The sequence below is a fragment of the Chlorocebus sabaeus genome, chromosome 16 (assembly GCF_047675955.1).
Source record: "Chlorocebus sabaeus isolate Y175 chromosome 16, mChlSab1.0.hap1, whole genome shotgun sequence".
Lineage (NCBI taxonomy): Eukaryota > Metazoa > Chordata > Mammalia > Primates > Cercopithecidae > Chlorocebus > Chlorocebus sabaeus.
Window position 1 is genome coordinate 48,790,846 of NC_132919.1, and position 26,004 is coordinate 48,816,849.

The 26,004-nt window shown below is 41.8% G+C and overlaps 1 protein-coding gene across 13 annotated transcripts in view; it reads right to left on the reverse strand.

Moving 5' to 3' along the window:
- TNRC6C (trinucleotide repeat containing adaptor 6C) overlaps positions 1-26,004 on the reverse strand; it is a 151,827-nt gene that overhangs the window by 58,975 nt on the left and 66,848 nt on the right. For 5 of the 13 annotated variants that reach the window (XM_073004974.1, XM_073004969.1, XM_073004972.1 and 2 more), the window contains exons 4-5: positions 20,210-20,536; positions 426-3,026 (exon numbers count right to left, since the gene is read on the reverse strand). In XM_073004974.1, the coding sequence (XP_072861075.1) occupies positions 426-3,026; positions 20,210-20,536 (2,928 nt within the window). Of the gene's footprint in view, positions 1-416; positions 3,027-10,860; positions 14,931-20,209; positions 20,537-26,004 lie in introns of those variants that run through there. The other 8 variants (XM_073004970.1, XM_073004973.1, XM_073004968.1 and 5 more) reach the window with 4 other exon arrangements.

The window sequence follows — 26,004 nt, forward strand, 5'->3', positions numbered from 1 at the left end:
TCATGGGCATGGCCAGTGAACTGACACAGTCATCTGCACACTTGCCCAAGTTCTGAGCCGTGTCTATCCTATCTTCTTCTTTGCTCCTGTATCCAAATGGTTACGAAATCTTGGAATCATGCACTGTTATTGTCTTCAAATCCATCGTCTCCACCCCAGGCCACCACTGCCACCACCCAAACATTCGCTTGATGTTCTACTGAGTGTGCTTAATATATTTTTTTCTTGAATAGAAAACCACCAGAGGATCCTGCTTTGCTCTCACTGGATAATCTTTAGAAACAATATTGCAGGGTGATAGGGAACTGAAATTATTTTAATGCTATCTGCTATTAAAAAAAACACTACTCAGAGTATTCATGAATATATAATGAGAATAAGCTTTTTTTTTTAACTTGTAAAGAAACATGAAATACCTTTCATACCTGGACCGAGCAATGGTGATCGATTCAGCTGAGTATTGGCCTGGTGCGGTGGCGGCGTCTCGACCCTGTGTGTGGTGTTGCTCGTGGTAGTGGTGGTGGTGGTGGTATTGGTCGTGGTACTGCTCTGGATGACCGGGTTGTTTCTATCCCACATGTTTACAGTTTTATTGTTATAGTTGCTTGGGTCCCCCCAAGCTGAGGTACCATCATCAATTTCCATTTTGCGGCGAATGGACGGTGGAGAGGGTTCTTCCCAGCCAGTTGCCTCACTGCTGTCCTTCTGTTTGACTGGTACTGGCCCCCCGATCCACCCTGTTCCTGTCTGTTTCACAGAAGCAGCTCCTCCCCAGTTACTCACATTGTTGTCTTGGGGTTTGTTAGCCCAGTTCTGTTGGGGGCCAGGTTTTAAAGTCTCCCCCCAGTTTGTACCTGGATTGGCCTTTGTATTTGTGCTGTTGCCCCAGCCACTGCTCCCAGATCTCGTGGTGTCATTCCAACCAGACCCTGACCTATTACTGTCAGCATCCCATCCAGATCCATTTTTTTTCCCATCCCCCAAGTGTCCAAGGACAGACGATGAATCTGCCCAATCTCCCCCTCCAGCACTCCAGGCTGGATTTGATCTTTGTCCATCTCCCCAGTGTTGGGATTTGGGCTTTGGAGGCTCACCCCAGGTGGGTGACTTGTCCTCCTGATTTGCGGCCCCACTCCAAGCATGGCCACTCTTGGCAGCAGCAGCAGTACTAACAGCAGTAGAGCTTATCGAGTCCCCCCAAACCCCCGGACCACTTGGCGCTTTGTTGTTGCTGTCTCCCCAACCTGTGTTTGCTGGCACAGCGGCAGGTGGCGCATTGACCCACCCAGATACTGAAGAGGTATTTGTACTGTTCATGATGGACCCATCGTTCTTCCCCCCTGAGTTTGAAGGCTGAGTAGCTGCACAACCCCAGGCCTCTGTCCCATTGTCATTTTTCCTTTCAGACCTAGGGGATTCTTCAAATTCCCAGGCAGTGTTTTGCTTTACAGGAGTCTGTCCCCAACCAGTATTAGATAGAACTCTTGGGTCAAGATCATTCCTTGGCAACTGGATATGCCCTTGGTCTATAATCCCTTTATCTCGCCTTCGACCTTCTCCCGTTCCTTCCCTCCCAGTGCTTCCTTCATTGTGGTTGCCAGAACCATCACTACTTCCTTCACTTGCTGTAGTTCCAGAAGATGCCGCTTTGGCCCAGGAGTTCATGTGTTCACCACCAGGCTGCACGGTAGGGTTCTGGCTGGTGACACTAGGACTCTCCCACCCTGTTGATCCTTTCCCATTGATGTCACTATTGGAATGCTGGTTTGGGGGCTTTCCCCATTCCCCATTCACACCGTTAGAGGTGCTTCGGCTGGGGTGGCCCCAAGCTCCCGAATGGATATTACCAACGCCATTGTTGCCACTGCCCCTTCCCCAGGCGAGTATTCCAGGACCAGCAGGAGGTCCTGAATCCCAAGCATTTCCTCCATTTCCTTCCTTTTGCACAGCACTGCTGGATCCGTTTTGTTTAGCACTTAATGCTGAGTTCACAGTGTCTCCATTCCCCTGACTGAACCCAGAATTGCTATTTCCTGTGGCAGGGTTACCTGGGGACAGTCCCCATACAGAATTGCTTATTCCTTCAGCACTGCCCCCACTGACTTGAGAAACTGATGATCCGTTAGCACCAGGAAGGCTTTGCAGGTGGGGCGGGATGATGGCCCCCATACCAACAGCCATGCCCCAGTTTGGCAGTCCATTTGTCTGCATTGCATTGATAGGGTTGGGTGAAGAGTTCATGGGGTTAGTGTTATTTGGTCCATCAGTGTTAAGGTTCTGAGGTTGTGCGCTGAAAGACACATTCTGAGAAGTGGACGTTTGTGGTTCTGTGCTCTCTTGCGGCAGCAAGTTTCCCCAAGCACCTAAAGTGCCTGTTGGGTTCCCGTTCTGGTTGCCCATATTTTGACCTATGGCACTGACTGGACTGCAAATACTGGAAGGGTTGCCTGTCGCCACGGTTCCTTCATGTCCAAGTACAGGCCAGGCAGCTGGGTTGGCATTAGGATTAAGGTTAAGATTAATGCCAGCATTGGAGTTGGAAGCACCCCAGCAATTCTGACTTCTCCCATCTCCAATCATAGTGTCCATTTTTCCATCCCCACCACTGATAGAGCAGTGAGCCAGGCCAGAGCTGGAGCCTGTGGCTACACCCCACACTCTGGTCGCACTTCCATTACTGTTCGCTCCCCCTGCTCCAAGGGCACTCTGATTAGAAGGGCTTTGGACGAGTGCGCCATTGGTGCCATTATTGCCATTTGTCTTCTTGGTATGTCCAGTGAAGTTGCCCTGGGCACTCCCTGTAGCCATGCTACTGTTCTCTGAGCCACAGTTGGAGGCAGAGTCAGTGTCTGTAGTACATTCTGAGGCAGATTCAGTCTCTGTTCCTGTGATGGAAGGCCACGCCTCCTTGTCAGTCCTATCTATTATCACTTTATCCCAGCTGCAGTTGGCTTCGTTTCTGTAAGTAGGCTGCTGTCCCCAGTGGGAATTTTCATAATGATCTGCCAATCCACTATGACTGAGATCTGAAAAAGATGAAACAAAATTCAAAATTAGATTTTCTACCCATCTGTCAATGAATCAACTGTTAACTAGTCTTTGGGGAAGCTCTTTATTTCAAGTCTTCAAATCTGAATGACAAGCACTAAAAAATGACTTAAAGAAAAAAGCTATTTGTCTTCTTAATAGATCCCATTTTAAAAAGCATTAATGTTTTTAAAATTATATCAATTCTTACCACTACACCATACTATTATTCCCCCTGGAGAATATTCACAATGCACATTAGCACATCAGCATCTCTGAAAGCATCTGTAGTAAAGCCAGCTCTGAAAGATACATGACTTTGCAACTCCTATAAATATAGAGACTGAGAAATGCTGGCAATGACAGTAAGTTCACGTGGAGTTTTGAATAAAGCTTATAGTTCTCTTTAAGATCTCTAATTAGATTACAGTATTATATAGAGGCGAAACATGGCTTTCAGTAGGAAAAAGTTGTAAATTGCATTGCAGAATCATAACAGAACCAATATTTGGGGTGGGGGGAGTGGTGACAGAAGGAAAGAGAGAAAAGACAAGGAGACAATGCTATCTTATGTTATCAAAAATACTAAGGATTAGAAATGTTTAATTAGATGTATACTACTTTATCTGACCTTATCTGCAATTTGGTTTATCACTGTCTCCTACACATTCATAAAAAAAAAAATCTGTAGCTCAAGGACATCACTAAAAAAAAGAAAAAAGAAGAAAAAGAATCTCAGCCCTACAGGTGCTATCTTTTGGATCTCTAAGGATTCCCTCTATCCTTGTTTTCTATTTCTTTAGAGTCTTTTCTTTGGAGATCCCTAGAATAACTACATGTCATCTTCTTACAGTATTTAACTCTTCGGGTCCTTTTAAAGAATCCCCTGTGTGGATCTGCATTTTATTTCCTATGACTTTAATAATTATTTGAGTATTTCCAACATCGCAGTCAAACTTATATTCCAATCAACTTTTTGGCAGACTTTATTCAAAGTATGTATCACTCAAAAATAAAGTAAAAGAAATGTTAAAAAAAATCATTTAACCTAAATATACAACAAACCACATATATGATTTAGAAATCCTTGGTGAATTTCTCTAAATACTACAATATACAAATAAATTGCAATAAAATATTTTCTTCTCTTTTAGAACCTTTTAATTATGTTCTCTTCAAATTTATTTTAACAAGAAAAATCTTATATACAGTTAAAACATGAATTTCCCAAATAAATTCTCTTTTACAGTTTGATGTAAAGGAAAGAAAGGAAGTGTGTAAAAAATTATCATTATCATTAGAAAGACCATACTAAAGCTAATATCAACCTAAAAGACATTTTTATTGCTTGATTTAAGAGCAATGTAATGATTTTATAATTATGCTCTAGGTGATTTCAAAGTAGGTATGTACTTCCAGGTGAAAATTACAAAGGAAAAATGAAGACAGGCAACAGAAAACTTTAAATGTTGAAACTGCTATAAAATGACTAGGTTCTTTTCACTGCCAAATATTAGGGGTTGGATCTATAACCCTGGTTTATGACAATTTGGTTTCACACATACTCGAAAAACTATCTAATATAATAACTGACTAAAGAGATAAATGAGCCATTCCTCATTTAACACAGAAAATAAGACCAAGTTAACACACAGAGATTATGGCTTGTTGCCAGCAAATATTGTCACATTTCATTTTACCACCAGTTTGGGTTCCCTCAGGGACAGGTTGTGCCATAAGGCAGGCTGTCTCTTGACTAGGATAGCACTCACTGCAACCCACACCCAGAAAGCAGGGGGTTAACAACCGATGCATTCTTTCCCATACGTGAGTTGCTATTTGAATACACAGTATTATTGGTTCCATTCCACAACAGTCACACTGTAAAATGATCTGCCCTCTGTTAATGGTCTACTTCCAGGACTTGAAGATTGCTCGGCCCCCAATTTGACAGGTTCACACTCAGTTACATGACAGGTTTGAAAGAAGGATAGCATTATAAGCTGGTGGCTAATAAATGCTGTTGGACAACTGTCTAGCCACATGAAATGAAAGTAGATCCCTTATATCGTATACAAAAATACATTCTAGATAAAGTAGAGAGCTAATTAGGAAAAGCAAAACTTCTTAAAGCTTACTAAGGAAACACAGGAGACCATCTTTATGACCCTGGACATTGTATCTTCTTATAGAAGACATGAAATATATAAGACATAAACAGGTGATAAATTTGACTATGCTAATATTAAAAACATCTATATAACAAAAGATATCATATAATGAAAGCTAAAAAAAAAAAAGCCACAGCAGGAAGAAGATACAACAGATAATGTATGGTTATCAGATTAAAGAATTCCTGGCCAGGCGCAGGGGCTCTCGCCTGTAATCCCAGCACTCTGGGAGGCTGAGGCGGGTGGATCACCTGAGGTCAGGAGTTCAAGACCAGCGTGGCCAACATGGTGAACCCTCGACTCTACTTATACAAAAATTAGCTGGGAGTGGTGGTGCACGCCTGTAATTTCAGCTACTCAGGAGGTTGAGGCAGGAGAATCGCCTGAACCTGGGAGGTGGAAGTTGCAGTGAGCCGAGATTGAGCCACTGTACTCCAGCCTAGGCAACACAGTGAGACTCCATCTCAAAAAAAGAATCCTAAAAATCAGTAAGAAAAAGGCCAACAACTCAATCAGAAATGGGAAAAGGATAGGAACAGGCAATTTAAAAAAGAGAAAACTCATAAGCCATTAACATATGAAAAAATAATCAACCTCATTAATAATTAAGAAATGCACTTTAATGTCACACTCTAGATGAAAGTGACACAACACTATGAGTTTTGAATTGTGGTTCCCTCTGGGGGTGGGATGGGGACCAGAATGGAGTTGGAGGGTGATACCTATAACATTTCTAAAACAGAGAGTCCTGAAGCAAATTTGGCATGCTATTATGTTAAATCTCTATTGTGAATATAGTTACATTATTTTCTGTATACTTCTATTGAAAAAATATTTTTAAAATTTTTAATTTTTATGCTTAAATGTGATACAAATCAGGTGGCAGAGCAGTCTGATCAAAAACCCATCTGATCCCTGAATTAAGTGTCTAATTTCTGAAGGTGAGTTTCTTGAGGGCATGGCAAGTATCTTTTTAGTTTTCCATTCAAAATGCTTGCCACATATAGGCAAACAATATATGTTTCCTGGGCAAACAAAACCATAAATGCACAGTGCTACAATCTGAGTTCTAGCTGAAGTCACCAATCAGCTGCACTTGTACAGCCCAGATTGCTTTGAACAAGCACATCTGTCTTCTGAGGGAACCACTTCCACTACAATGACATCTCTTACTCAGACCTTCCCAGGCTTTGAGGTGTAGATCTCAACTATGCCACAGCAAAATAACCATCAACAGGGCAATACTGGCAGGAAGCAAAGTCACTTCTACAAAGGCCAATATCCATCCCTAACGGCTGAAGTGCCATAAGGATGGCCATATAGGATACCATAAGGATGAAGTCATGCCTGTTGAGTTTACATACCGGGTATTTCTAGAACCTTTTCCATTAAAACAAGAAACAAAACTTCCCTCTAACTGCTCCTATTCCAAGCACCCTCATATCTTGACTGGATTACTGTCAATAACTTTCCAACAGGTCTCTACCCACGCCCCCTCCTGTGCCCCCCACCCCCTCAACAACGTGCCCAACACTGCATACAGTGCTCTTTTCCAAATGAATGCCCAGTGGGTCACCAACGGTTGGGTCTCTTTTGAGGCCGCTCATATCATTCTTTCTCTTGCTCTGTGCTCCAGACAGTTCCTCAAGGTGCCATCTGTGTCCTGCCCTCCCAAAGACAGGGCTGTTAAAGGTGCCATCCCCTACCTGGGCTCAATGTCTATTCTTTTTTCCTATCTCAAATCCATGGACATTTAATTTGGGACATTTTTGTTCCATAGTTATGACTCCCTCATACATTCATTGTAACAGTCTTCCTTTCAAGTCACTTAGACCAACCAGGGTGGCAAACCATTTCTGTAAAGGGCCTAATAGCCAAAATGCTTCAGGCTCTGTGGGCCATATAGTCTCTGTCACAACTACTCATTTCTGCTGCTGTGGCATAAAAGCAGAATGAGTGTGGCTGTGTGCCAACAAAACTTTATTTCCAAAAATAGGTGGTGGGCCAGACGTGGCTCATGGGCCCAGAGCTTGCCAACTCGACTGAAACAATAACTATTATTGAGTGCCTCCTATGTGCAGTTACTGTGCTGGGGACGCAGTCATAAACAAGATGAACGGCCTCTCTCTCATGGAGCACACATTCTAGTGTGAGTCATCGTGTGACTGGCTGGTCCTCCCTCTAGGCTGTAAACACCATGAAGGCAAGGGGTGCCTATTTTAGTCCTATTTTTACTGCCAGTGTTCAGCAGAGTACCTGACAGAGAAGAAGCAGTAAATAAACATCCATTGAATGAATGAATGAATAAATAATTCTTATCAATACTTGAAAGCAGTTTGCTAGTAAATGATGCTTAAATTTTCAGTCTTTAAGGTAAAATTAAGATTAAGCTTAGGTTGCCATGTTGACTAGCAACCAACTTAACTGAAGTTATTTGCAAAAATACTGGATTATCTATTCAGAAAAGTTAGTACAAGAGGAACTGACAGTTCAAAATCCTTTTTAGTTAGAAAAAATTACAACTGAGACTATGAATCTCTGTTGAAAACATAGATAGGGTTTGATAATAAGTTACACTACCTCACTCCTAGGTATATACCCAAAAGAAAGGACATCAGTATATTGAAGAGATAGCTTTGACATTTGCTGTAGCACTACTCACAACAACCAAGATTTGGAAGCAACCTACGTGTCCATAAACAGATGAATAAAGAAAATATGGCACATATACACAATGGAATACTGTTCAGCCATAAAAAGAATAAGATCCTGTCATTTGCAACAACATGGATGGAACTGGAGGTCACTATGTTAATTAAAATAAGCCAGGCAGAGGAAGACAAGCTTTGCATGTTTTCACTTATTTGTGGGAGCTAAAAATGAACATAACTGAACTTACGAAGATTGAGGCTAGGAAGGGTAGTGGGAGAGTGAGGGTTGGGGAGAAGTGGAGATGGTTAATGGGTACAAAAAATAATTAGAATAAATAAGACCTAGTAATTACCAGCATAACTGGCTGACTATAGCTAAAAATAATTTCACTGTCCATTTAAAAATATAAAAGAGTATAATAGGATTATTTGTAACACAATGGATAAATGCTTGAGATAACTGATACCCCATTTATCCTGATATGATTATTACACATTGCATGCCTGTATCAAAATATCTCATGTAACCCATAAATATATATACCTTCTATGTACCCAGAAAAAAATAAAAACAATTATAAAAAATATAAGTTTTACTATAGAAGTCAACTTGGAACAATGCTATTTTACTTAAAAAGGAACCAGTGAATCAACCATCTCTTTTCTCCCACCTCTAATAGCCTCCTTGCGCTTCCTGGGATAGGCTGCAGTCTCACGGCCATGCTGTGGCCTGGTACATCTTCTGTCACAGAAGAGGAGCAGGGAGTGTGCCCAGCCAGCCCAGCCCACTGAAGTTTCAGGCTGCAGCTGCTAACATTCCATGTTTGGCTACCATTACGAGACATACTGCTATTCTTTTTTCCTTTTTTCCATACTTTTGCTGCTCTCTTGTTCATTACTTCTTGGTTCTTCCACCTCATCAAATGGTCTGGCTCTCCAAAAATTAATTTTACTGAAAATTCAATGCAGGTTCATGGAAAAAGAAAAAAGTACCTACCACTTATAAGCTCTCTTTTGAAGGGCAGGCTTAGGGATCTCTCTGAAAATTTAAATACAAAACCCCCAAACCGGGGACTGTATTGCATACTGAACTAATTAAAATATGCTTTTAGTTCTACTCTATCAAATCTTTGAACGTCTCCTCTTCCTCCTCACCACCACCACCACCACCATTGTTACCACCATCACCAACAACACCGTCATTACCACCACCATCACCATCATCACCACCAGCACCATCACCGTGATCACCACTACCATCATCATTATCTCCACCATCATCACCAACTGCATCATCACGATCACCATCGCCAATAGCACCATCATCATCACTACCATCACCCACATATTTTTAATCAGAATACCAGGATTTATTCCAAAAATGAAAATGTAGTCTAAAAAAGTAAACGTCGTTAAAAAAAAAAAATCTGTGAGATGACTGACTTTTAAGAGCAGCCATTTTGAAATGAATGAAAACTCTGAAATGAACCAAGATTGAATTCTCTTACAGCTATTCTAGACTCTCCTGTTCAGCACAGGAGCTTTCCAAGGCTAAAATCCATACACCTGACACACAGCAAGACTGAAAGAGTTTATAAATCAAAGTCCTCATATTCATAAGACATCACATACTTTATACCATTTCAGAGTCTGAAGTATTTCCATACACATCGGCTTAACTGAACCTTACAAACAATGTCAGTTTTATAGATGAAGAAACAGGCTCAGAGAGGCCAAGTGGCCAGGGTTTGTAACTAATAAGCAGTAAGGAATAAACTGAAATCTGGGTTTTCAGAATACAGTCTAGTGCTCTTCCCACCACATCATTCTATTATCAAATAATTCTTCCCCTAAAAAAGTCTTAAAAAGAAAAAAGAAATGAAGCTCATGTATAACGTTAAATTCCCTTTTCTTCAGCTGTTAAGTGGTTTACACAGTCTATAAATAGGTGTCTATAAAAATCTAAGCAACGTAACTGTCTTAAGTGATTAAATTAAAAAGGATTACATAATAGCATGGTTGAAAGAGAAAAGCTTTCCTTTGTCTTTAAATTCCAAAATGTTTGCATATAAAGATAAATTTTTCCTGGAAAAGTATTTAATGAACAGCTTCCAAAAGCTATGGTAAGCAAAATTTTAATGAGGTATGAGATTTAATCAGATAGGAAAGTGTGGACAAGATTTACTCAGAGGCGTGCAGAACGCTTAACTGGTGCTAACACTGACAAACAGTAGATGCGTTCATTCTTTATCATCACAGTCCTTTTAGCTGAAATAATACATTATAGATTATAAAAACTAGTTCCCAATGCTTTCAACAGTTGACAATATATGTTTACTAAGGCTTACTGATACCACAAATCCTTCGCTGCTTGGTTTTCAGGGGCAGGATAAATGCTACAACTGCTTTCAGCTTTTGAAAACCAAAGATACCTCCCCCTCTGCTGCATTTACTGGGTGTAAATATCTCAGGGAGAAAGTACTTTGAATTCACAATTCCATTGCTGGACAGACTCCCAAACATTTCATCTGTCAACTACTATAAATACAAGGAATTATGAAATGCAGAACACAGTACAAGGTTTATTGGAAACACAAAAAGTGTCCAAAAGAGTAAGTTTGTTGCCTTGTGTTTTTCTTCAAAACGGCAGTAAAATGAGATTCCTTCTTTAAGGTTAAGAATCTATTAAATAAAGAAGGAAACCGGGGGCAAAGGAGGCTTGCTTCCTAATTTGGGAGGGCCTGCCCGTGTCAGCCCGGCAGAGAGATCACCCACAGTAGGGAAAGCCACGGGTAAGTCTCTGCTCAGTGCGGCAGATCTTTAGCAAACAGCTCTTTTCCAAGACGCCATTTTATCCAATCTGAATTGCAGCCAAGAGCTTAGGGACGCGGAGCTACCACTCACACGCTGGAATGTTATGTCACAAACGGACTGGCGAGAAGCAGCCACTATGTGTTCCGTGTTTGTTCCGTTTCTTCTGCTCTACGAGGGGCTGACGGGTGAGGAAATACCTGCAGAGGGTGCCGCCCAACCCTCCTAGGAGACGCCACCTCGCGTGCACAGCTGCCTCTACTCCTGCATCTAGGCTCGCCTGGCCTCTCGCTACAACATGTCGGCTGGGTACAGCGAGAGCCGCCTCCTGTAGAGCTGCCAGGGAGCTGCCAGGAAGCTCCCGGGGCCAGCCTGCGTCCGGGCCACCCGCGGGCGCCCGCGGCCGCAAGCCGGGCAGGGCTGGGCAATGCCCTTTCTACTCCAGGAGGCACCCGAATCATCCCCTTCAACTAGGGGTGGAGGCATGGACGGATGGGATTTTACAGCTTTGATTATCTAATTGCAGCTGACACTAAACCGATCTTCCTTCCTCTTTAAATTCTTTCAATTGTCACAAACATTTTCACTTCAGGACCCAGTTACAATTAGCATCACAGCCACTTTTCTTCTGTGTATTTGAAAGTCAGCCAAAAGAATAACGGCATTTTGCCTATTGGCTGCAGGCGAATAAACTGCGGCTCTCTCATCCTGCCTTTGTTTTCCACTCCTTCTTTCTCTCTTTTTCTAAACAACTCCTAAACATTTGGCATGCCAACACTAGCTGTAATATTCTAAATGAGCCCCATATGTAAATTGGCAAGTGTCCAGCTTCTTAATTACTTTCCTGCCTCTATCTAAAAAAGATCTAAGTAGCAAACACTGCCATATATTAATCAAAGCCTCTGTTTATAAATGTACAAAGCAGCCACCAAAACAGTACATTGTTCCGCCTTTGGCACAAAAAGTTATTATTATTATTTTTTTGACGATAAAAGCTCTCAAGTGTTTCAAGCTGGAGTTATCCTGCAGACTTGCAGAAACATAATCTGCACTGAACATGACATGATCAGGTGGCATTCTTTGGAATCTCTGGAAATCACTATACTTACTAACACTCATCTTCCTAGTTAAGATCTGTTGCCATTTGGCTAAATGAACTCCCATCCAAATCAATATGTGAATTTACAAATCTACTTTTCCCTGTATTATTTTATGAGAAGGCCAATGTTGCATTTGCTGGTAATAGTCTTTATCTAAAGAGAACCTGGAATCAGGGCTGGGAGGCACCCTGGTCTGCCTGCCTCGCAGAAGCCCTTCTACCATTGGCAATAACTGACTGTCTCTCTCCGGCTACTGCCAGTGAAGGGGGAAGGAATAAAAGTTCTTCCAGAAACCTGAAAACCCTGCCCACCACCCTATATTTCCACCACTCTTGTTCCACCTCTGTCCTCTGGGGCTGCCCAGGGTCAGCGGGGCTCTCAGGCCAGCCCTTTGACAGCTGAAATGCCCACAGGCTCTCCTCCTCTCGGGCTTGTTGTAGGCTCCCCTCTGTTGTTCTCCCAGTCCTTAGAGGGCATTTCCAGGCCTTTATTGCCCTGTCTGCTCTGGATGCCCTTGTGTGCAAGCCTGTGTTTCCCACGAGGGATGGCTGCCACAGGATGCTGCCTGAGAACAGTCACAGCATTAACCACTGGCAGGAGGCTCAGCTGGATGCCAGAAAGCTATGTTTAGAATTGTTAGCCCATTACAAAATTGGTTTCACTTGACTGAATTTCACTTCAATATCAGCATTATCAAATATTAAAAGCATCTAGGACTTATTTTTGCATGCAAGTAATAGAAGTCTTGGTTACCTTCTAAAATGGGATACTTGTGACATCAATAATGCTACAAAACCAACGACGCTTCTGCCCAACGCCCAGGCCAAAGTGGGTGACAGCAAGAAGTTGACACCAAGAAGAGAAGGGATGGCTGACCTGATAAGAGGTAGGGAGTGGGGGGGGCAAGATTTGAAATTGTTGTTCTGTGGGGACCTGCAGCCTAGCAAAAGTTCACCTGGTTCTCAAACATGGGCTGCTCTTTATTGTCACAGGATACAGTGAGATTGCTGGTCACTGGAAGACTAATGCTATCTACACCCGTTGCCTGTTCTGTAAAAAATACAGTCAACTCTGTTTTTGTCCCTACTGTGTCTTGACACATTCCAACTTGCCTGTCATTAATTCATGCCACCGGGCAGAGAACAACCACAGAGCATTCAGTCGTCAGTAAAGAGCTGTGCTACAGGTGTCTGCAGGAGGTATTCCTGTATCTGAGCAGCTAGGTCATATTACCCAACATTTTGATAAATCCTGCCAAATGCCTACTTACATTCCGACCAACAGCACACCAGTGTCGCCTTTTCCCACACTCTTGCTGATCGTCTGCGGTGGTTACAGGGTCTTGAGAAGATTAAGTGAGTTAATATGTGTAAAGCAATTGGACCTTGCAAATGGTAAGCACTCAATCCATAGTACTGTGTTATTGTAATAGAGGGATATTAACAAGATTTAAAGTTTTGACAATTTGGTAAGTGAAAGTGGTCTATCAATGCTGTTTCTATTTATCTTTTCCCTGATGACAAGGAAATACTTTTTTTATTTTTATTTTTTTGAGACGGAGTCTCGCTCTGTCGCCCAGGCTGGAGTGCAGTGGTGCGATCTCGGCTTGCTGCAAGCTCTGCCTCCCAGGTTCACACCATTCTCCTGCCTCAGACTCCCAAGTATCTGGGACTACAGGCGCCCACCACCACGTCCGGCTAATTTTTTGTATTTTTATTGGAGACGGGGTTTCACTGTGTTAGCCAGGATGGTCTCGATCTCCTGACCTTGTGATCGACCCACCTCAACCTCCTAAAGTGCTGGGATTACAGGTGTGAGCCACTGCGCCCAGCCACAAGGGAATACTTTCAACATACTTAGGACCCATTTGTGGTAGTTCTATGATCTGCCTGTTCACATTCTTTGCCCATTCTTGTATTGGACTGTTTTTCTTTTGATTTGTAGGAACGCTTGGTATTTTTGAGATATTTACCTTTTGCTATTTACACTGTAAACATGTCCTCTCAGATTTTATTCATATTCGTGTACAAAAATTTTAAATTTGTATACCCTCAAATCTGTCAGTCTTTCTTTTCATGGCTTATGATTAACATTTTATCCCAATATTTAGAAAATACTCTTACATCATCTTTCTGTAGTTCTTATATTTGTCTTGCATATGGCTTTCCAGCACTCAATATTGATCTGAATCACTATTTTCTCAGTGATCTGCAACTCTCCGTGTATACATCTGTTTTTCCCCCTGCTCTCTTTATATCGTAGTTCCTGGATCTGTGTTTACTCCTGCCCTAGAAACACACTGTTAAAATTACTCAAGGATCACAGCTCCCAGTGATAGCTCATTATGCTTTTTCAGTTTTTTGGCTCTTCTATTCACGTACATTCACTCTTCTAAATGAACTTCAGAATTAGTCTTATCAAGTTCCAAAAGCAACTTGTTGGAAGAGCTTTAAATCTGAATTTAATTTGGCTCTATTACCAAAAGAAGCTTTTATGCTGGTTTATTACTACTACTTAGTAATACCAACAGCCTATTTTTCGAGCCTTAGATCTTCCCGCTGCCCCCTGCCACAATGAGCCTGCAGTGGTTACTGAGAGGCTTTACAATTGTGGGTCTGCGCTTTTCGTGCATGCAGGTCACTCCACTTGCAACGTCCTTTCAACTTCTTTGCCCGGCACAGCTAACTTGAAACTCTGCTTGTATCACCTCCATCAGAAAGACTTCCTTGCAGTCCCCTATCCGTAGTTTGGGTTAGTTGTCCTTTCCATGTGGCACTCTATCCTTACCTCTGTTACAACACCTGGAAGTGGCTTACTTATTGGTTATTCCAAAACACTTCACTCATGAATTGTGCATCCCCAGTGCCGGGTATGTGATGTTTGGTAGGCATTCAATAAATATTCTGCTCAATGAACAAAAGATGACACACATGACAAAACCACAGTTCTGAAAGGCTAGCATCTTCCTCCCTTCTCAGAGCTGTGCAAGCCGAGTGTGGCACTGCTACCTGAACATTCTCACATAGGAAGAAAAGGAAAAAGAGTGAAAGAGTGTGAAGCTAGTACACTAGTTTGTCTAAGAAATGGCACAACGTGTGGTTGCAATTTTCTAAAGAAACAAGCTTGCAGATTAATGTAAATCAAAAGGTGAATTATGACAAAATGTTGCAAGAGCCAGATGAATCTACTGATTTACATCCTGTTAGGAAGCATGTGCTATATAAAGAAAAAGAACAATGAAATAAATAACTGTCAGACTAAGTCTCTTTTCTTTTTTTATTTTATTTTATGGAATCTTGCTCTGTTGCCCAGGCTGGAGTACAGTGGCATGATCTCAGCTCACTGCAACCTCTGCCTCCCAGATTCAAGTGATTCTCCTGCCTCAGCCTCCCGAGTAGCTGGGGTTACAGGCGCCTGCCACCACACCCAGCTAATTTTTGTATTTTTAGTAGAGATGGGGCTTCGCTATGTTGGCCAGGCTGGTCTTAAACTCCTGACCTCAGGTGATCCACCCGCCTCGGCCTCTCAAAGTGTGGGGACTATAGGCGTGAGCCACTGCACCTGGCCTATGTAAGTCTCTTTTCTAATTTCACCAGTTGCCTTGTACTGTAATAGTATATAAATTTTATCTATACTTACACAGCTAAAAATGCTACAAATTCCATTTTTAACTCTTTAAAAACGTTCCCATTTCTGCTCCTCTATTGCTTAATTTTATCCATAAATCCTCTCTGTTTATTGCAATGGACATGTAAGTTTTCCATTAGTACAGTACGGGACTATAACATTTACTTCCACGGGAAAGCAGCAGGCAACTGGTCAAATACTCAGTTATGGGGAAACAAGGATGCCCACAAATCTTCACTGTGCAACTTTTTAAAGCTATGACAAAGGTGACTTGAACTCCATCGATTCCTTCCACGAATACTTCACCTTCATTAGTTTTTGCTAAGCACACTAAAACTTGGGGGGAGGACACAAAGAGCTTATATACTAACCCACCTGGGAAAAACACAGAAATCCATGTGCTAAGCTGAAAGAACTCCCAGTTTCACTTTGCTTTTCATTAGAAATGGTGTGCTGTTAAATTCCTAAGGATTCCTTACCTGCCCCCTGCTTGGTTAATTCAACCTTAGTTCTACTGACCCAGCATTTGTACTTCTGTACTTCTTTTTAATTTAACCTTACAAGTTAGAGCAATGTAATCACGAATAAAACTCTATTTTTTATTTTAATGTAGAAGTGACTATAGGAGTCACTTCTGCATTAAAGTGACAGATACAAGTACAACGAAAATCTATGTATTACTTTTAAGAAAATTTTAAGAACTTTTATTTCAAACTGTATCTAAAAATACTTTCACTGCAACCAGAAATCTGGTTACTCCTCAGGAATACACTAATACAATTTCACCTGGATATGAATTCATTAAACAACTGTAATATGAAAAAGACAACTCTAGGACAGACAAGTGAAATTTCAAAATATACACAAATCACAGAGTGATGAAAAAGCTTTACTGCACTGTTTTCGAATTTAGTCAGTTAAAAAATTTGAGTATTTTTTTGAAACAGGTCTTGCTATGTTGTCCATGCTGGTCTTAAACTCCTGGGCTAAAGCGATCTTTCTCCCTCAGCCTGTCAGGTAACTGGGATTTGTAAACACTCTGCTTCACAATGGTGTTTCAAAGATGGGTACATATTTGTTGTATATTTCAAAGTCTCACATTAACAACTATCACCTGCATTACTCAACACTTATTATAAGCAAGGCCTTGTGCTGAATATGAAATAAATACCTCATCTTTAAAATTAGGAATCTCTTCATTTCAAAGATGAGTCGAAAGTGCAGGGAGTGAACGTGATTTGGTCAAGGTCACACAGGAGGTGGTGGGTCTGGAAAGTGAATTGGGCCTGTCTCTTGACCATTTTGCCACACTGCCTCCATGCACGCTGATGCTCACCTACAATCCCTGTGCCAACACCATAACAACATGGGATGGTGTTCCAGAAAGGCCTTCCACTGACAAAATCAAACGAAGTCACTGGAATAGTGTCCGAGTCAGAAATTTAAGGGCAGGGATCTTAGAGATTAGAGGTCATGAGAGGTTCAAACTTCTCATTTTAGATGAGAAATGAAAGTACTAGTTGGTGGCATAATAAGTTCTAGTTTCCAAGTCCTCACCTATGGTTCAGAGATTTTCCCATCCTGCTTAATCACAGAAAGCTCAGAGACATTATTTATTTTTTCCTGTTGCCCAGGCTGGAGACTCGATCTTGGCTCACTGCAACCCCCAACTCCCAGGCTCAAGCGACTGTCCCACCTCAGCCTCTTGAGTAGCTGGGACCACAGGCACGTGTCACCACGTCTGCTAATTTTTGTACTTTTTGTAGAAATGGGGTTTTGCTATGTTACCCAGGCTGGCCTTGAACTCCTGAGCTCTAGCAATTCACCCGCCCAGGACTTCAAAGTGCTGGCATTACAGGCGTCAGCCACTGCGCCCGACCTCAAACATTGTCTTCATAGGATATTTCCAACTTAGTTGAAAGGCAAGACTTTTATGACCTAATCAGCAAAAAATATAGGATATATAGTATACAGTAAGTGTAAAGGTGTGTGTTACAAACTGGGCGTATTACATCTGTAAGAATAGAATGGAGACAGAGCTGCTTGGGGAAGCCTCATGGGTACCGGGTGACAATGAACTGGAAGGAAAGTAGGGGTGGGAGAGACAATTAAGCATGTGTGCATAGGGGGAGGGGACTTGACAGCGAGCATGGCACACTTGTGAGACAGTAAGAAAGCAATCCCAATCATAATAGAAAGTAGGCCATGGAGACCAGGCACGGTGGCTCATGCCTGGAATCCCAGCACTTTTGGAGGCTGAGGCAGGTGGATCACCTGAGGTAGGAGTTTGAGACTATCCTGACCAACATGGTGAAACCTCTTCTCTACTAAAAACACAAAATTAGTCATGCATGGTGGCAGTCGCCTGTAATCCCAGCTACTCAGGAGGCTGAGGCAGGCAGGAGAATCACTTGAATCCAGGAGGCAGAGGTTGTGGTGAGCCAAGACTGTGCCATTGCATTTCAGCCTGGGCAACAAGAGAGAAAGTCAGTCTCAAAAAAAAAAAAAAAAAAAGGAAAAAAAGGGAAAGTAGGCCATAGAAAGTAGAAGGGAAAAATGATGGGGAGATTCAGCTATGAAGGGCCTTCACAGCCAAACAGAAAAATGGAGAGTACATTAGTAACTAGGTGACCAGGGCAGATTTGTGAGGGGGCCCCTCATCAATGAAGGTGATGAGTTAGAAAGATGCATCTGGCTCTGATACCAGAGTGTTAAGGAAGAGATGAAATTGGTATAAAATGAAGATTTTTGTTTGGGAGTCAAGAATGAATTTCTTACTTTGTGCTCACTACAAAGATTGATCAATTTTTTGAGATGTTTTTAATCCATAAAATGATTTATGTTCTTCTATATATTGTATATAAATATGCATATATAGTATATATAGTATATAAAAATATACATTTTATACTATATATATACATATATAGTATAGATAGATATATAGTATATAAAAATATATATATACACACACACACACACACACCCACCTTTTTTTGAAATGGAGTTTTGCTCTTGTCGCCCAGGCTGGAGTGCAACGGCGTGATCTCTGCTCGCCGCAACCTCCACCTCCCAGGTTCAAGCAATTCTCCTGCCTCAGCCTCCCGAGCAGGTGGGATTACAGGCATGCGCCAACACGCCCAGCTAATTTGGTATTTTTAGTACAGACTGGGTTTCTCCATGTTGGTCAGGCTGATCACAAACTCTCGACCTCAGGTGATCCACCCACCTTGGCTTCCCAAAGTGCTGGGATTACAGGCATGAGCCACCGTGCCCAGCCTACAATATATAATTTAGAAGGACTACGAATTAGGAATATTTTCTTGGATAATGTTATCATATTTACAGAGACAAATATTTAATGAAGGAATATTATCATAGCAAGATTTTATTGACTTAATTGCTTATTTTCTACTTACCTAAGAAGATACCAGTAACATTCTGCACCAGCAGCATTTGATGAGAACACTGATGCAATATTGTCAACCAATCACATCACAACCAGATACAACAGAACAGGCAGGGCTGTTACATTTCTTATTCAGTTTTCCAAAATAAGCCCCTTAAATCAACACACCAAGCTATTTAGGTCTAACTATAGAATCCTTTTCTCTGTTAAGATTTTCCCAAGGACCATATTGGGAAAGTAGCACGTTTGATTGTAAACGGTTGGCAACTAAATAGATGAGACTATACTCTTGGTCAGTGAATATATTTTATCTTTTCTGCCTTGCTTTTTGGTGACAATCATTGACCTATATCCCCTCTACAAAGTGGTTAGCAGATGAAAGTCAAGGCTATTTGAAGAGACTTGGTAAAGTTGTCTAAAAATATTAGTTCTGACTATACTCCAAAGTCACAGTTCTGAAAAACATTGCTATAAATACTTTTAGGTCATGCTAGAATCAGTCCCCATATTAAAAAGCAGCACATGAAAGAAAACAAGAATATGACTTGTGACATGTTTCTTTTAAATTCTAATCTAAGAAGCCTCCTTGCATATCTAATTACAGACCTTAATTTCACAACCATGAGCAGGTAAGTTTCCATTCTAGAAACAGCACCAATTATTAGTTGTTACTTGAAACCGAAAAATTGAAGAATCTAACAGAGAACATGGCAGTTGACCACAAATACTTTGTTCTCTTCCAAAAATTCCTTAAAACTACAGTACATGAATTTTTCAAAAGTACAAATCCATCAAGTCAAGGAGATTGGAAAAGAAGCTGACAGGAAATGAGAGACATCTACATTTTGGCAGCTGGAAAGCAAATAAACAAGTGGTGATTTTTCTTAGGAGCCAAAACAAAGCTAACAACTAGTTACAGGCAAGGAAGCAACAAGAAGCGGGGCTTAGGATGAGGAGATATAAGACAGTCTTGGCTCAATGTGTGTGACTAAGTTACTGTTAGAAACACTTAGTGGAAGGATCAGTCCCTGCAAAAAATGCTTGTGTGCACTCATAAGACAGACTAGGAAATTGAGAGAAAAGGGTTTTACTGAAAAGTTTTCACTGCTGGGTTCTAAAGTATCTGCCTTGATGGGTTCTATGAACTAATGTACAGACCTTTAGTTTCTGATGAAAAATAAGCTCAGCTGAAGTAGCTCATGCCATCTGCAAACTCATGTGCAATAATGTAAATAAACAGAGGGAAAACACAATTAAATTTTAAAACCCACTTGAAATGAAATGAATTTGTCTGTCTCTGTGTATGTAGTGAGTATGGACCAAAATATGTCATTTCTATTGCTCAGCAGCAAAGCTGAAAATAGTAAACAGTTTTCAGATCAAAATGAATGTCTCATCTTACGTGGTTTTTACCTGGTTGGAGCTTACTGGGATGATGCTGTGTTCCGGCTCCAGGTAGGGGAGGTGGGCTTACCCCTGCAGGCCCAGCACCCTGGGTTGGGCTCACACTGGTTAGAGTCCCCGTAGGCAATGGCTGGCCTCTCTTTAATAGCTGCTTCTGTTCTTGCTGGCGGAAGCGTGGAGGCACCTCACGAGGCAGGTAACGGGATGCAGCTGGCTGCTGGCCACCGGCACATGAACGTTTGCCATTGTTGCTGCTGGAGATAGTGCTGGTGGAAGTACTGGTACTGGTACCGGCAGGTTGGGGCTGGCTTGAACAGGTCTTAGTAGGTTCTGGCACTAAAACGAGCAAAAGGCAAAAGAACCCAAAACTTTAGCTAGACCCCCTTAAAACCCAACCCAGACTAAAGAAACCATAACCAAACACTGAGGAAAAAATGACAATGCAGTGCTCTGGAAACAGAACTGAAGTCTAGAGTTACTAGTTTTGGAAACAGAGCTCGACTGAAGTCTAGAGTTCCAAGTTTTGGAAACAGAGCTGGACTGAGGTCTAGAGTTCCAAGTTTTGGAAACAGAGCTGGACTGAGGTCTAGAGTTCCAAGTTTTGGAAACGGAGCTGGACTGAAGTCTAGAGTTCCTAGTTTTGGGAACAGAGCTGGACTGAGGTCTAGAGTTCCAAGTTTTGGAAACAGAGCTGGACTGAAGTCTAGAGTTCCTAGTTTTGGAAACAGAGCTGGACTGAAGTCTAGAGTTCCTAGTTTTGGGAACAGAGCTGGACTGAAGTCTAGAGTTCTAAGTTTTGGAAACAGAACTGGACTGAAGTCTAGAGTTCCAAGTTTTGGAAACAGAGCTGGACTGAGGTCTAGAGTTCCAAGTTTTGGAAACAGAGCTGGACTGAAGTCTAGAGTTCCTAGTTTTGGAAACAGAGCTGGACTGAGGTCTAGAGTTCCAAGTTTTGGAAACAGAGCTGGACTGAAGTCTAGAGTTCCTAGTTTTGGAAACAGAGCTGGACTGAAGTCTAGAGTTCCTAGTTTTGGAAACAGAGCTGGACTGAAGTCTAGAGTTCCAAGTTTTGGAAACAGAGCTGGACTGAAGTCTAGAGTTTCTAGTTTGAGACCTAGTTTTGCTACACACAAACCAATCTTGAGCGTTTGAGCCAGCTATTCTTGGGCCTTGGTTTCCTCATCTGCAAAATCAAGGTGATACAGTAAGACTGGAGCAGCAGTTCTCACACTTGGTTTGCATCACAATCACCTAGAGGACTTATGCAAGCCTAGACACCTGGTGCCCGCCTCCAGACTTTCTGATTCAGTATCAAAAAGCAAGGAGAAACTGGGAATTTGTTTTTTTTTTAGTGTCAGACGGTGTCTCACTCTGTCACCCAGGTTGGAGTGCAGTGTGGCGCCATCTTAGCTCAGTGCAACCTCCACCTCCTGGATTCAAGTGATTCTCCTGCCTCAGCCTCCAGAGTAGCTGGAATTACAGGTGCAGGCCACCAAGCCCAGCTACTTTTTATATTTTTAGTAGAGATGGGGTTTCACCATGTTGGCCAGGCTGGTCTCGAACTCCTGACCTCAAGTGATCCGCCCGCTTCAGCCTCCTAAAGTGCTGGGATTATGGGTGGGAGTCACCATGCCTGGCCAGAATTTGCATTTCTAACAATTACTGACACAATGTTGATGCTGCTGGTTCTTGCACATCTCTATGAGAACCACTGCTCTTGTTCAATATTTATAAAACGAAAGAATCTTCAGGTGTCCATGAATTTATATGTATTTTTGTTTTAACTCTGATGATAATGTATAGAACATATATTGGTGCATTCTGGGTTATCTGAATAATTAAAGCTAAATAATGACGTTTTAGTCAGCAACTGACTTCATATATGACAGTGGTCCCGTAAGATTATAATGGAATTGAAAAATTCCTATTGTCTGGTGACACAGATGTTGCAATGTCATGGTATAACACATTACTCATGTGTTTGTGGTGATGCTGGTGGTAACAAACCTACTGTGCTGCCAGTCATATAAAAAGTCTAGGGAGGCCAAGGTGGGCGAATCACCTGAGGTCAAGAGCCTGAGACCAGCCTGGCCAAAATGGCGAGACCCTCTCTCTACTAAACACACACACACACACACACACACACACACACACACACGCCAGGTGTGGTGGCACGTGCCTGTAATCCCAGCTATTCAGGAGGCTGAGGCAGGAGAACTGCTTGAATCCGGGAGGTGGAGGCTGCAGTGAGCTGAGATTGCGCCACTGCACTCCAGCCTGGGTGACAGAGCGAGACTCTGTCTTTTTTTTTTTTTTTTGAGACGGAGTCTCGCTCTGTCACCCAGGCTGGAGTGCAGTGGCCTGATCTTAGCTCACTGCAAGCTCCGCCTCCCGGTTTACACCATTCTTCTGCCTTAGCCTCCCGAGTAGCTGGGACTACAGGCGCCCACCACCTCGCCCGGCTAGTTTTTTGTATTTTTTAGTAGAGATGGAGTTTCACCATGTTAGCCAGGATGGTCTCAATCTCCTGACCTTGTGATCCGCCTGTCTCGGCCTCCCAAAGTGCTGGGATTACAGGCGTGAGCCACTGCGCCCAGCCGAGACTCTGTCTTAAAAAAAAAAAAAAAAAAAAAAAAGTCTAGCACATACATTATGTACAGTAGTACATAATGGTTCAGAATAACTATATTACTGGTTTATGTATTTACTATGCCTTTTGTCATTTAGAGTGTATTGCTTCTACAAAACAAAAAAACAAAAAAACAAAAACAACCAACAACAAACCACCACCAACAACAGTTAACTGTAAAACAGCCTAAGGCAGGTCCTTCGGGAGATATCCAGAAGTCATTGTTATCACAGGAGATGAAAGTTCCACGCATATTATCTTCCAGTGGGACAAGATGTGGAGGTGGAAGACATTGATACTGATGATTCTGACCCGTGTAGGCCTTGGCTTGTGTGTGTGTTTGTGTCTAGGTTTTTAACAAGTTTAAAAGTTAAAAAAAAAAAAAAACCACACACACAGAAAAGAGCTTAGAGAATAAGGATATAAAGAAAAATATTCTTTGTACAGTTGTACAATGTATCTTTTAAGCTAAGTATTATTAAGAAAGAGTAAAAAAAAAATTTAAAAAAATTAAAAAGCTGTATTCCTGAAAAAAAAAAGTTTTAAAAATAAGTTTAGTGTGGCCTAAGTGTATAGTCATGTCCTAGGCCTTCACATTCACTCACCACTCACTGACTCCTCAGAGCAACTTCAGTCCTGCAAGCTCCATTCATTTAACTGCCCTATATAGGTGTACCTTTTAAAAATTCTTAATAGCGTATTTTTCTTGTCCCTTTCCTATGTTTAGATAACATAAATACTTACCATTGTGTTGCAACTGCCTACAGTATTCAGTATAGTAACATGCTGTAGAGGCTTGCAGCCTAGGAGCGAAAGGTTCTACCACATGGCGTAGGTGAGCAGCAACCTATACCACCGAGGTTTGCACAGTGACAAAACAGCCTAACGATGCATTTCTCAGAAAGTATCTCTCTGTCAAGCAAGGTATGATTGTACTACTGAATTTCAGTGTCAGCAACTGTGGCCTGGCATCTGTAGCACCGCCACACTCTGCCAGATTTACTGAATGCAGTTGGGCCTACTGTGCGAATAATGAATTTGCATTAAGTGAAGGTCCAAAATCATATTAAAGTTGCATAAACAAAGATTTCATAGTAATTTAAATTTTAAAAAAGGAGCAGAAGAGTTGGGTCATAACCTAATAATAGAGTTTACTAATAAGCATGCCAAATGCAAATGGTGATTCGAGTAGTAACTCTGCACGCCGACATGTGAAGTGCAAAAGAGTCTTGCGCCTCAATAATCAGAGTCCCACCTCATCTTGTACACAAAACATCATTATCCAGGTCATTACATTTATCTTGTTATTTGAAAACACTTTTGGTTTTCTACTCAATTTGTAAACATCACTAGTTTGATAGTTGAAAAAAGCTATGTACAAAATGAGTTTATACCTAGTTCTGTACATACCTTTTATGTAGAAGAAACAATAAAAAATATTTTAAGTCAACAATGGGGGGTGGTTCATGATACGGTACTGTTTTCCTTTACATTGCCAGCTCCAGTCTACCTGCAGTTTTTGTCTCTCAACATGGAATTGACCATCTACCATGTGAACACTACAATGTCTACACTGCCAGTATCCTCCAGGTCTTTGCCTCACTGTCTAGCTGTCACCAATGCTTGGCAAGTCCTTAGTCCTGGATGAACCCACTGTCTACTCTCCTTACTTCCTGACTCAGGTTGCTAAGTAGCTCTCAAGAAAATCATGTGACATGCAGTTTGGTACCACTATGAATGCATGGTCCCGGCCTCAGAACGCCCTCATTGCTTCCTGTCAATCCTGCAACTTCCTGGGTCTGCCTTGTTCCAGTGCTGTCAACAATTCATTTAAAGATCTTCCACTCCTGAACTCCTATGCCTTTACCTCCTTGTTCCCACTTCTCCCCATCTCCAGAAAATGAACTTGACTACTCTGCAGAATAAATAAAAGCCATCAAGTAAAAACTTCAAGTTTCTGTCACTACAGATATATGAGTGTCACCCTGTTCTTTGTCCCGCATCTGTTACTCCTATCTAAGGCTAATACTGTATTCCATCAACTCGAAGACGCACATCCCTTCACAGGTTACCATCACTTACATTGGGATGTGTCTTACAATGGATGACATGTCAGTGCACAGGCAGCATATTTTCCTTTCTTAATGGTATGTGCAATACCGATATGTCTCACAATCAATGGGGTCAAAGAGGCAATGCAAGGGGGCATCCTCCAAACCTCTGGATCCTATCTTAGGGACTTTGCGTGTCCTGGGTCTTCAACTCACAACTCTCTCCAAAGTAGATATGAAGGCCCAAAACATAATATTGGGTCTTGGATCAATTCCTTGCTTTACAAATATTTCTCTATTTTTTTTTCTAGCCAGAGTTTTAATGAGGGAACTGAATATAAAAAAGAAGAGGGTTGCTTTGTTTGTGTGCAGAGTGAAAGAAACTGCATTTCCAACCTGTAACTGGCCCAGGGACGGTCTGGCTACTGTAATTAGCTCCTTCTCATTATCATTTGAACACGTTCAAATCTTTAATCTCTTCACAAATGGCAACAATCACCTCTCTCCTGGACTCCACATTCTCCTCCAGCTCCTCCCACTCTCTCCTGTCCTCCTGCAAACCTTCATGGAAATTGACTACCTAAGGTCATAATTTCTTCCTTGTCGCTAAAATCCAAGGCCATGTTATCTTTTGATCCCTCAGTCTTTAGACCAAAAGACCCCTGAGCTGTCTTTATCAGCGATGACCACTCCTGCCTTCTTGCCTGTCTACTCCTCCATGCTGTATTTCCCGTCCCCCTTGGCAGGTTTCCTTTTATGGCTTTGTTGTCCACTCTTTTATACTTGATACAGTTCAAAATCAACATGTCCCATATACTCATCAGCTTTCTTGCCTCACCCTTCTGAATATTTCAATCTCTCCTACATCTCATCAATCACCAAACCTTGTCATTTATATTAATAGCTCCTAAATACCCTCCACCCTCAAATATCACTCAGTTTCATCCATCTATTTTCATTCCAACTGTCACCATCAGAACCTGGGCACCCTCATCTCTTAGCTGCAATACTGTAAGAGACTTTCTAATCCACCATCTATACTGCAGCCACTGTGATCCTTCTGAAATGCAGATTTCTTCCCTGGTTTAAAACTCTGAGGTCTTGTAATGTTCTCAGAATAAAAT